Here is a 13,584-nt window from a genome sequence, read left to right on the forward strand (position 1 = left end):
TCAAAGGCTTAACATTTCCATTCTCGTTAGTGCAGCAGAATGCATCATTTACATGTTTAAATCACAAAACTTTTCCTGTAATTATTACCGTTTTAAAACTATTTGTCTCTTTTTGTCTTTCTGTAGACTTTCAGACTGCAGTATCACAGAAGAAGGTTATAAAGCTCTGGCTTCAGCTCTGAGATCAAACCCTTCACACCTGACAGAGCTGGATCTCACAGGAAATGATCCTGGACAATCAGGAGTGAAGGAGCTCGATGATTTACTACAGGATCAGAAGTGTCAGCTCAAGACACTGAGGTGAGATTTGATCAAACAATACAAAATAAATGATATGCAGGCAGTTTATTTATATAAAGATTATTTCACTAATACAAAATGAACAATTTCACACACATAGTCATACGTTATATATTCTTAGATCAAGTTAAAGAATATATTTGAATCCTGCTTCATCTTCTTATCTGCAGGTTTTTGGGTCCTGAAGCAGATAAAGCCTGCCAGTATGTGAGAGGAATTGTGGGTAAAAACCCGTTACTCCTGAGAGAGCTGAATCTGAGTGGACGTAAACTAGGAGACACACAAGTGAATCAGATCGCTGCTCTACTGCAGGACAAACACTGTACAGTCAACACACTGATGTGAGTATTTTACATTGTTTTATACTTTACAAAAAAATTGATATTACATTTTTAAAGTCTAATAAAAGACTGTCATTGCTCTTTAAAGTTTTTGAGGATTGAGATTAGTTGATCTTTCATATAAATCTTTCTGTTACTGTATTGTGAATTGTGGCTGAAATAAACTGAAGAATGTTTCCTGTCTTTGTTTTCTTTCTCTTCAGGATGAATAATAACAGTATTACAGCAGAAGGTTGTGCTGCTCTGACTTCAGCGCTTAATTCAAACCCTTCAAACCTAATAGAGCTGGATCTGAGTGGAAATAAACTAGGAGACTCAGGAATTGAGAAGATCTGTCTTCTGTTGAAAAATACACAATGCAGATTAGAGAAACTGAAGTGTGTATTTTCATTTATATACTTTTCTGCATGGTTATGTACATTTATTAAGGTTTATTTAATTTGATTAACTGAAAAAAAATCTGACTGAAAAAAGACTAGATGCCAAAATTTCAGTTTTACTACTTCTTAAATTTACATTATGACTAATATTCGATAATCTCCACAAAGAATAAATACTTTTTTTTTAACAACTCTATTTTTTTCTTTTTTTTCTCTAGACTTTCAGACTGCAGTATCAGTGAAGAAGGTTATAAAGCTCTGGCTTCAGCTCTGAGATCAAACTCTTCACACCTGATAGAGCTGGATCTCACAGGAAATGATCCTGGACAATCAGGAGTGAAGGAGCTCAATGATTTACTACAGAATGACTCCTGTAAATTAACCATCAGGTGATTAAAACCTTTAAATATTTAACAAAACTTTTAAATACTTTTAAATACCCTGAAACCATCCTGCAACAAAACAATAATCAGTTGATTTTCATGTCTTGTATTGATCCATTGTTTATTAATCACATAATACAGCAGATAAAAATTGCCAAGATTATACATTTGTTTTCATTAACAGCATTATCACTTACTGCACTTCCGCTGCACTGATGAAAACGGTACAGATATTATATTTCCCTAAACAGTAAAACTTGCTAATTTTGTCAATAAATTAAGCAGTTTATTTCTACAAATGCAATTAACATAAAAAATCACATAATATCCAGTAAACTTTTTATATACGTTCTTTTTTGGTCGTCACACACACACACACACACACACAAAAAACATATGTGCAGCCTTAATTAAGAATTTGTTTATGGTTATAAAGCTAAAACTTGAAAGGAATGCTTTAAAAACAAATTCCAAACTCTAGGAACAACTGAAAACCAAACCAAATGGAACATACTAGAGTTGGGAATCATTTGAATTTTACAAATTGCAGTTCCGATTCTGCTTATCAATTCCTAGTTTCGATTCCAATAAGGTGTGTGTATATATATATATATATATATATATATATATATATATAATTTATATTTATATATTTATATATTCAGATATTCAGGTACATAAACTGTATTCAAATATAAGATATGCATTACAAATTCAGTTACAAAAGTTATTCAGTCAGCTTGAATGGTTTAAAATCACATTAAAATCCACAGAAAGGAATTTATAAGAATTAAAATTTTCTTACAATTATTTGATTCCTGACCTGAATTGGAATTAATTTTCGATTCACAACCCTACATCACACTCGTGCACTAACTATGAAAACGTACTAATGGGAATGGTCTATATTTTTTTTCTGTATTTGATTAATAACCACTCATACCTATAAGCAGAATGGGAGCAGCAAAAGGTATACAATTATAACAAGATTATCTAATCTAAACTTGTTGTTGTCTTGCTGTAGGTTTTTGAAAAGTCCTGCTGCGCAGAAAGCATGCGAGTATCTCACTAAAGTTCTGGGTAAAAGTCCATTATTACTGACAGAACTGGATCTGAGTGAAGATAAAGTAGGAGATCTGGGTGGAGAAAAGCTTTCTGATCTTTTGATGGACTCTCATAGCAAAGTCGTGAAAATCAAGTGAGTAAATATGATTTTATACTTTCTAACTCATATGAAGATCTGTTGGTCTGATGTGTGTTGAAAATGTACGGAATAATAAATAATGCTGTTTTTGTATTTAGGCTGAATAATTGTGAGCTGACAGAGAAAAGCTGTTCAGTTCTAGCTACTGTTCTCTCCTCCAAAACCATCCTGAAAGAGCTGAACCTGAACAACAGCCGTCTGCTGGACTCAGGAGTCAGAAAGATCTGTGGGGGACTGAAGAATGCTGTGTGTGAGCTGGAGATACTCAAGTGAGTATATTTCTCCATAAACTGCTGTTCATTCAGAATGACATGAATTTTTTTCTCTTTTATGGAGAGGTGTTATTTTTTCCATTTCAATATATCCACCTTTTTCACGGAATGCTATATTACCCATTATGCTTTGCGCGTGCGCGTAGGGAGGATGCTCAAGACTTCCGGTTCGCAACTTGATGCATTTAGTCAGTTAGGCGTTAAAGTTACTTGAACATCTCTGAAATGAAGGTTGTTGTAATCTGTTTTACTTCATTTTAATGTCCATAATGTCAACAAGCGATGGCAACATTAGTTCGCGGTGGCAGCACGGGCAAGACTATTTAACAAAGACCATAAACAACATAACTTTGTCTGTTCCTCATCCTACGAAGTTGACCAGTGCCACCTCCTGGATTGATGATATGAAACAATGGCCAGCAGTCGCATATGTTGACATATTCAATTATCTTGTTTTGTCTGAGGGTGTAGACGGCGAGGAGCTAAGAAATTATAAAAGCACGGAAGCATACAATTACCTACACAGTAATAAAATTGGACGAATTCTTTGTCACAATCATCAGCAGTTCACGTTCCTAAAAGCGGAGGTAGAGCCGTGTCAGGCTTTAAATAAACCCAATCACATCGCGTGGGTTATGTTACAAAATAACGGAGTAGTGGAAACTGCTGGATGCTCCTGCGTAGCTGGCCCTGGTAGGTCTTTTAGCCATGCTGCTGCTGTGTTGTGGAAGGTGGGTATTTACAGTGGGTACGGAAAGTATTCAGACCCCCTTAAATTTTTCACTCTTTGTTATATTGCAGCCATTTGCTAAAATCATTTAAGTTCATTTTTTTTTCCTCATTAATGTACACACAGCACCCCATATTGACAGAAAAACACAGAATTGTTGACATTTTTGCAGATTTATTAAAAAAGAAAAACTGAAATATCACATGGTCCTAAGTATTCAGACCCTTTGCTCAGTATTTAGTAGAAGCACCCTTTTGATCTAATACAGCCATGAGTCTTTTTGGGAAAGATGCAACAAGTTTTTCACACCTGGATTTGGGGATCCTCTGCCATTCCTCCTTGCAGATCCTCTCCAGTTCTGTCAGGTTGGATGGTAAACATTGGTGGACAGCCATTTTTAGGTCTCTCCAGAGATGCTCAATTGGGTTTAAGTCAGGGCTCTGGCTGGGCCATTCAAGAACAGTCACGGAGTTGTTGTGAAGCCACTCCTTCGTTATTTTAGCTGTGTGCTTAGGGTCATTGTCTTGTTGGAAGGTAAACCTTCGGCCCAGTCTGAGGTCCTGAGCACTCTGGAGAAGGTTTTCGTCCAGGATATCCCTGTACTTGGCCGCATTCATCTTTCCCTCGATTGCAACCAGTCGTCCTGTCCCTGCAGCTGAAAAACACCCCCACAGCATGATGCTGCCACCACCATGCTTCACTGTTGGGGCTGTATTGGACAGGTGATGAGCAGTGCCTGGTTTTCTCCACACATACCGCTTAGAATTAAGGCCAAAAAGTTCTATCTTGGTCTCATCAGACCAGAGAATCTTATTTCTCACCATCTTGGAGTCCTCCATGCGGGCTTTCATGTGTCTTGCACTGAGGAGAGGCTTCCGTCGGGCCACTCTGCCATAAAGCCCCGACTGGTGGAGGGCTGCAGTGATGGTTGACTTTCTACAACTTTCTCCCATCTCCCGACTGCATCTCTGGAGCTCAGCCACAGTGATCTTTGGGTTCTTCTTTACCTCTCTCACCAAGGCTCTTCTCCCCCGATAGCTCAGTTTGGCCGGACGGCCAGCTCTAGGAAGGGTTCTGGTCGTCCCAAACGTCTTCCATTTAAGGATTATGGAGGCCACTGTGTTCTTAGGAACCTTAAGTGCAGCAGAAATTTTTTTGTAACCTTGGCCAGATCTGTTCCTTGCCACAATTCTGTCTCTGAGCTCTTCAGGCAGTTCCTTTGACCTCATGATTCTCATTTGCTCTGACATGCACTGTGAGCTGTAAGGTCTTATATAGACAGGTGTGTGGCTTTCCTAATCAAGTCCAATCAGTATAATCAAACACAGCTGGACTCAAATGAAGGTGTAGAACCATCTCAAGGATGATCAGAAGAAATGGACAGCACCTGAGTTAAATATATGAGTGTCACAGCAAAGGGTCTGAATACTTAGGACCATGTGATATTTCAGTTTTTCTTTTTTAATAAATCTGCAAAAATGTCAACAATTCTGTGTTTTTCTGTCAATATGGGGTGCTGTGTGTACATTAATGAGGAAGAAAAAATGAACTTAAATGATTTTAGCAAATGGCTGCAATATAACAAAGAGTGAAAAATTTAAGGGGGTCTGAATACTTTCCGTACCCACTGTATAAATAGAACAACACTGCTTAGTGTGGCAAAACGTATAGCAAATAGATTTAAATAGTCTGTGCTGCGTGATAATTTTTTAACAGCAATTTTTAACCAATAATATATATATTTTTTTTTGGTTTATAATAAATAAACCAAAAACATAAAAATGTTTCATGTGCTAATGGTGATGTACTGTGCAATAAGTAACAAAGTAAATAAAGTAGACAGTATGTTCTGATTTTGAAAGGTGCAGAATGCAGTGGCCAGTGGTATGACAGGGTTTCTTGCACTGATGAGAAGCATAGATGGAATGCAGGGACCAGAAGAAATCTTGAACAGAAAAGAATCAGTCAGATAACATTTAAACATCACAAAGCTGAAGATGTATATGCTGTGTCATCTGCAAGGGAGGGAAAAAGGTTACCATCTACACCAAGCTATGGCACACATCATGACTTCAGGGAGAGAGTCAGTTCTTCAGACACAAAACCACTTTTTGAACTAAAAAATAGTCTTTTGGAAAAGTGCTACAATGTGTCAGAGCAGACAGATGACACTGGGAGCTTAGAACTCCACCAGCCACATGGAGAGACTTTGACTTGCAGTAAATGTGAAGCATTTTACAACAAATACATAGAAATGAACAGTGACCAGGCAGCTGAATTGGATATTCAAACACAAAATCAGAGTTTGTCAGAGGTCTGGCATAGTGCAAGACAGATAAGGATCACTGCTAGTTCAGCTAAAGGTGTACCAGTATGAGTAACAACAAATCCTGATAAGTTCATGAGAGAGCATCTCTTCCCTACCTTTCGGGGTAATGCGGCTACGAAGTATAGGAGTGAGAACGAGGCAATAGCTCGAAACCTTCTTGTAGAAAAAGGTCTGCAGGTGTCCCTCTCAGGTACCAGGGTCAGCCTGACAGAGCCATGGCTGTCTGCAAGCCCTGATGGCATAATAAATGGTATGGAACTTCTGGAAGTAAAATGCCCTATCCCTAAGAACGACACCACCTCATTAGCAGACCATTTCACTAAGAGTAATGGTGACATCAAAGTGGTAGATGGGAAGCCTGAATTACAGAGGAATGGAGCCAGGGGCTACTACAGACAGATACAATTAGGCATGTTTTGTACTGGGCTGAGAATGGCAAAACTACTTGTCTGGTCTCCAAAGGAACACATTCTGATAAATGTACCATATGATGCAGAGTATTTAACAGAGCAGGTTACTCGTCTCAGAGGCTTTTACTTCTCTGTAATGCTTCCTAGAGTAGTGGATGAATTTATTGCTGGACGACTCAAACTGAATGACAAATACCTAAATATTGTCAAAAAACCTGAAACTACTGATACAAACAAAGACTAACAAGAGATGTTTTTTAAAGTGTACAGTTCCTGACATGTAAGAGAAAAAAAAAGTTCTGGCAATCTGTCAAGGCAAGTTTTCAAAATTTTGGAATTATTTGATATTTCCTTGTTTACAGGTTTTGCACTTGGTATGTTTTGTATTGAATTTTTTTTTAGACTAATTTAAAAATTTTATGTACAAAGTACCCAAAAATATATATACTGAGAGATTTTTTTTTAGAATTAAAAATGTCAAGTATTGTGATTAAATACATATGTACAAATTTCACCACATGCAACAGTCTGAGCATTAATTATCTGCTTCACGGATCAGGTCACCATGCAAATTTACTAAAGCTGCACATATACGGAGAATTTTATCAATCTTTGGCATAAGAGTGATAGGCAAGGTTTGAGACAACACCTTGTACACTTTCAGTCTCCTAATTGCACGTTCAACGTGTATCCTTACATTTGCAATCCTGCGACTGCATGTGACTTTTTCTTCTGTCAGCTGTGTTTTGTTGGCAAAGTGAGGAATTATCAAGTTGACTTGTCTTTCATACAAGTCTCTGATCAAAAAACCCCTATCCACCATCACTTAATCTCCCAGTTTAAAGTATTCAAGAATACCAGAGTCACACGTGATAAATTTGTTACTACAGCGGCCCCCATATGCTGCTGATATAAACATTACTAGACCACAAGGTGCAATAGCCACTAAATATTTGATAGTATTGCAAGCATAGTAGTGGCTGTACGATTCAGACCTTGAGTCCTGGTTCCTTGGCTTTTGGATTTCACTTTCACTGCAGTCTAAGATACAGGTAACATTGGGATAATACTGCTTAAATGCCTCTGGTGTTGTGGCCCTTATAGTTTCTTTGGGGAGCCATGGTATCAGATCCTTCAAGACTACAGCCATGGTGTCAATCCAAAAAGAAATTATCCTGCTCACTTGACTCACTGATATACAAAATCGAATGGCTAGGTCTTCTATCAAAAGGTTTAATTTCAGCTTCATTAGTGTGAGCAAGATTTGCTGTTCAACTTCAATCTGGTATGACACATTTGCATGGGGACGCAGAACAGCTACAAGGGTATGAAATGTGTGGAGTGGGAGCCCGGTGTACAGATTTGAGTCAGAGTCGTTCCTCAGAGTAGGAGGCTTGAATGTATCACACTGTGTTGACTGGTTTACATAAGTTACACGGTGTTCTCTTTTAGTATAACAATGCTCCTCAAAGATGTGGTCTTCCCATTGTGTTCCAACACAGGCAAAGTTCTTAGATGTACAGCTGTGGTCATCAACATTTGATTGCATGGGACTGGGGGGAGATGTAAGACCCTCTTCTCCAGGCCTCCCTTCATCCATTTCAATGTGCTCTTGGCAAACACCAGCTCCTGTAAAAACAGAAAAGGCATTATATATTGCAACTTACATTAGCTGGGTCATTATATGGAACAGGGTGATTTGTATTTCAAAAAGAGTAATTTTTACAAAAAAATGTTTAAAGTTCATAAATAAATACATTTTTAGAATATAGTCATGCAGAATTTTAGTTTAGCACTTATACACTTTTAAATAGCATGTATAATAGACTAAATGCTGACTTTTCCCCCAGTTAACATATTGAAGTGCTGAAGGAAAGGCTGGTTTCTTAAAGATGTTTAAGCACACATAAGCCTATATCATATAAGCCTATATCTATATCATAAGCCGTGTTTCGATTAATTCTGCTGACCTAGTAGCACGTTAGCCTTGTAAATAACGTTAGTGAATAGACTCACCTTGGTCCGGACAAGTTCGTCGTCTTCTCTTCTTTCTTAATGGACGATCATATCCAAGCCAAAGTTCAGGATAAGGATTTTCCGTTGTTGGTTGTCTGTCCACAAAGTGGAATGAGCATACATGGATGTTACGTGGCGGGAATTTCAAATTAAGTGCAGCGAGCCATTGTCTTTTGCCCTCGTCGTCGGTTGGCATCTTGTGCAATTTAAATGGTTTTGGACATTTACATTCCACTTTTGTTGTTGGCTTGTGATCGAAACACTCATCTTCCAGAAGTTTTTTGAGCTTTCTGTAGCTGTTGTGACAACCTTTAACAGCACAAATTCTCCCAGAACCTCCACTATTCGCCATCACTAGGAACGTCGTCTAGCTGATGACAATTACTAAACGGAAGTTCAGAGCATCCTACCGGAAGTAATTCGCCGATATGGCGCCCCCCACAGAGAAGTGAGGAAAAAGGTGGATAGATAACTGTCCGACCAGTAAGATTCACACTTTGTTAACATGCCCATAGCAGTTTCTGTTATATATAACACACTGCCTTGGTGGCTCACTGACTCTTTTACTAAGTGATATTGAATAGCAGGGGAGGAATTTGGAACAGGGTTTGGAGACTGATATTAAGCAGTCCTGTTTTTTTTTTTTTTTTGTTTTTTTTTGATAAATACCATTCAATAAAAAAAAATAAAAAAAATAAAAAGTGAACAGGATTGGTTAAATAGGATGAACTTTTTGAATACATGCAAATACTTTTTTTCACAGGTGGAGTTTTTGCACACAAGTGGTTGTATGGGGTATGGGGCTTAGAGGCTGTCATGTGTGACTGTGTAAATAGCATGCCTGTCTTTAATGCAGTTATCCACAGAATAAAGATGAGAATCACAGGGAAAATACATTCACTTAACCACGACAAGATCAGTCAAAGAACTGAACCAAACAGGGAGTTTAAATACACACTGGAACTAAAGGGCTGTTTACATGACAAAATTTTCAACTGAAAACGGAAAACTTTTTATGCATTTCAGGGCTCTACGCTAACAGTTTTCTTTAGGAGCACTTTCTGATCAATAACAGACATTAACTTTCCCATTACAGGGCAATATTACTTAAATACTTAAAATTAATTTCCAGGGGCATTTTTACTATTATAAGAGAATTTTTTTCTAAACTTATTAAATGTATGCATCTTATTTAGTCAATTTATTAAATAAAAATAGAAAAAAAATTAAATGTTAAACAATAAATTCAGTTAGAACAATAACATCCAATCAGACTGTTACCAATCAAAAGAAATCATCAAAAAAAATCTATCTTTGCACTGCAGAAGTGGCTCAGAAGCTCAATCTGAAGTGGTACTATTCAGACACATTTACATAGACTGTTTAATGCAGCTCATTGGTAAATATAATGTTTTGAATTTAGAAATATGTAAAAAAAAATAAAAAAAAATGTCATTTTAAAAGTTTGATATTTTAGTAGAAACAGTCTATGTAAAGTGTAAATATGAAAATAAATGTAAATATGAAATTAAAACCACCACTAGGTGTCAAAACGCAGATTCATTCAGAAATCACCGTTGCTTGGAGATATGCAACAGCTCTGGGCTAGATTTCCCGATAACGTGGTCTCTAAAGGTATGCTCTATATTCTAGCGGAGTCCCCAGTGTGAGTTTAAGGTGACCGTTATTTTAGAACATTATTTTAGAACGTATTAATTCATTGGAAATGCGTCATGAATCTGACAGATATGTAGGTATCCATTTTTATTCAAAATCTTCACAATCTTGTTAACTATATCATGAATTTTATGTTATATTCCGATTGTAAAGTATGTGGAAGTGAATGTGTTTTGTCGCGCAAGTTTGCATTGCAATAGCTGTCGGATTTATGAATTTTCCCCCGAAATACATAAAGTATGAGGCCGGTGAACTGGGAGAAGCAGAGTAAACTTTATCATTTCATACACAATGTGTATCTGATATAAATAAAATACTTTGTCAAATTATATAATTGAAATGGTTATTAGTGCAGCTTCAGACGTGTGTATGGAATATGGACTATGAGCTGAGTGTCTCTGTCTCTGGCTCAGCGCTAGACTTGTGCGATATTCGGTAATGCGATATAATCGCGATAATGAATATGCATGATATTGTTATCGCAGGCATTTCAAAATACAGTAAACTTATTTATTACCAATTATTAAAATTTTTATAATGCATTTAAGAATACTTTTCCCATCAACAGTATAAAATGCACAACACTGCTGTATGCCTCGTCAAAAGAACACGCGCTCAGATGTAAACAAGCCCAACGTGCATGAGAAGCACATGGCGGAACGAGTGAAGGAGACGTGCTGAATGAAAGTGCGCGTTCACTCTCTGACAGCAGGGGGCGCTGATGGAACAGCAGAATGCAGCGGTTACCCCGGGAAACCCCGTAAACAAGCAAACTGGGCTAGTGAAGTTTTTAAAATGCCCTTAAACAGCCATTCATTTTTTTGTAATCTTAATGTTGTTCATCACAGCCACCAATACTTAATACTTAAAGATTGGTAGGCTATTTATTTTTAAACTTAAACATTTTTATATTTTAATCTGGACTACAACATGCCCTAATGATTAGAAATGTTCTGATTATTTGTTATTGTTCAGTAAACTTGAGGACATACAGCTTCATTGGTTAACATGTTATTCATTATTACCAAACTGACAATGAAAAATACTTATAAATCATTAATTATTCTTAGTTAATATTAATTTCTTAGTTACTGTTTAATAACATTACTAAATAAAAAAAAACTTATTTAATGGACCTGAGATAAAACTAACAATGATCAGTTGTATTTCTTCACTAACATTAACAAAAAATAATACTTTCTGTAACAAATGTAGCTATTGCTAAATCTTAGTTAATGCATTAAATAATGAGACCTTATTGTAAAGTGTTACCTGTTGTTCTTTATAGCCTAATTCATTTTGCACTTTAATCTGTTTGAAAATTTTGACTTTATATTTTTTGTGTATTGTATTATTGTATTTAAACATTGAGGTTTTTTTTTTTTTTTTTTGTGTTATTACAAAAATAGTTCTTAAACCTGTTATACTATGACAGCACTTTTTTTTTTTTTTTTTTGCAACTTATTTCAATATCGTGATAATACCGTTATACCATGATAAAAGCTTCGGCAATTATCGCAACATGAAAATTTGATACCACCTCACATGCCTACTCAGTGCCAAAAGCACAATTGAATTTAGCAGTGAATCTTTGCATTTTATTCTTTGCCATTATCCTAATTGAACATTGTGTGTATTACAACTTAGGAATTATATTCGTATAGAGCTGTAGACATTGATAAGGTCTAGCTAAGAGTGGTCCAGACCAACCTTACGAAAGTATGGACTTACAGATGTACACTTAATTAAGAACTTTTGGGAAACACATATTAACTTTAAGGTACAGCTTCAGGTATAATTTAAGACTGACACAAGAGTTAAGAAGGTTTCGGGAAATCCCGCCCTGGGTGTGGCCTTTGTTTGAAACTAAAAAATGTTGAAAATTCATATAAAAAAAAAGAAAAAGAAAAAAAGAAAATGTAAATATTAGTATAAATAATTGTAATTTTATTTAATACTATTTTTTATTTCAAAATATAATAGTATTATCACCACTATATTTTTGTTTATTATTTTATTAAAAAACTAACTAAAGTGTAATAATGCTAATTATTAACTGTTTTATTTTTTTAATAGTTATATTTAAAGGGTCACACTAACTGCAGTGTGAGCACCAAACTGAATCGCCAGATGCTCTTATGAGAACCAGACTGAAAAACTTATGTGCACCCCTGTTTATTAAGCACATATTAATGCGTTATTCTGCATAACCATATTCTACATCCTTTAATCCTCCCACATGTCCTAAACTTAACAAGTACCTTGCTAACTATTAATAAGCAGTAATTAGGGGTTTATTGAGGCAAAGTCATAGTTCATAGTTAAAGGTGAGAATTGGACCCTAAACTAAAGTGTGACCATTTTTCCTATTGTACTAAACTCGTATTGAACTGTCAGCCTGAAACTGAGGTACTTACCAAACTGTGACTTCTGTGTACTGTTACACCCTTAATACTTAGTTATTTTAATTTGGGGTTGGGCTTTTTCCATTTTTCGCTTTGGTGCAGACTTTTTTTTTTTTTTTTTTTGACATTTGTCTTGGCGTGAGCAGGCCTTTATAGTAACTTTACAGCGTCATCTGTATCCCTAAGTAAATATTAATGAAAACGAAATAATACATGTTTAGGCTACTATAACTATAATAACCTAAATTTAGAACAAACTCAAACCAACCATAAGTAACAATAACAGATTCCTGATGACCATTAAATAATTAATATTTCACATTAATAGCAGAATAAAACTGTGGCATATCTGATAAGTTAAGCTGTTGTGTGATTTAGTCATATTTGTTGATTTGCAATGTTAATTTAAATTTGTGTTTTTATTTTCTGTAGACTTTCAGACTGCAGTATCACAGAAGAAGGTTATAAAGCTCTGGCTTCAGCTCTGAGATCAAACCCTTCTCACCTGATAGAGCTGGATCTCACAGGAAATGATCCTGGACAATCAGGAGTGAAGGAGCTCGATGATTTACTACAGGATCAGAACTGTCAACTCAAGACACTGAGGTCAGTGTTCTTAAAATAATAATGTTCAACGGTCCTAAAACCATTTTAGGTGGATGAGAATTAAACTGCAAAAACAATTATAAAAGCTTTGAAATGACTGAAGCCCTTTCACAACATTGTGAACATAAATCACTATAGCGGGTAATGTCAGCATACTTCTACTTTGTCCAGGTTGTTACAAAGTCCTGATGCAGAAAAAGCCTGTAAATATCTGACTGATGATCTTCACATTAAAAACCCGTTACTCCTGAGAGAGCTGAATCTGATTGGACGTAAACTAGGAGACACACGAGTGAATCAGATCGCTGCTCTACTGCAGGATAAACACTGTAAACTCAACACACTGACGTGAGTATTGTGTTCATATATTATTGTAGATTTAAAGCATCTTAAAAATTTCTGGTGACAAAAATTAAATTTTCAGTAATCATGTTGGCATCAAGTACTTTGTATTTGTAAATTCTCCCTCTTCTGTTTATCATTTTAGGCTGCGTGATTGTGTCTAACAGAGAAAAGCTGTTCAGCTCTCGC

The 13,584-nt window shown here is 36.1% G+C and overlaps 1 protein-coding gene across 1 annotated transcript in view; it reads left to right on the forward strand.

Annotated features, from left to right (window-relative positions):
* LOC127499620 (uncharacterized) overlaps positions 1-13,559 on the forward strand; it is a 259,187-nt gene extending 245,628 nt beyond the window's left edge. Inside the window, exons 144-152 of the mRNA XM_051870016.1 lie at positions 127-300; positions 471-641; positions 845-1,018; positions 1,240-1,410; positions 2,429-2,602; positions 2,707-2,877; positions 12,880-13,053; positions 13,225-13,401; positions 13,541-13,559. Of these exons, the coding sequence (XP_051725976.1) occupies positions 127-300; positions 471-641; positions 845-1,018; positions 1,240-1,410; positions 2,429-2,602; positions 2,707-2,877; positions 12,880-13,053; positions 13,225-13,401; positions 13,541-13,559 (1,405 nt within the window). The remainder of the gene's footprint in view (positions 1-126; positions 301-470; positions 642-844; positions 1,019-1,239; positions 1,411-2,428; positions 2,603-2,706; positions 2,878-12,879; positions 13,054-13,224; positions 13,402-13,540) is intronic.
* The last annotated feature ends 25 nt before the right edge of the window (positions 13,560-13,584 follow it).

Source organism: Ctenopharyngodon idella, chromosome 18 (genome assembly GCF_019924925.1).
Source record: "Ctenopharyngodon idella isolate HZGC_01 chromosome 18, HZGC01, whole genome shotgun sequence".
NCBI classification, from domain to species: domain Eukaryota; kingdom Metazoa; phylum Chordata; class Actinopteri; order Cypriniformes; family Xenocyprididae; genus Ctenopharyngodon; species Ctenopharyngodon idella.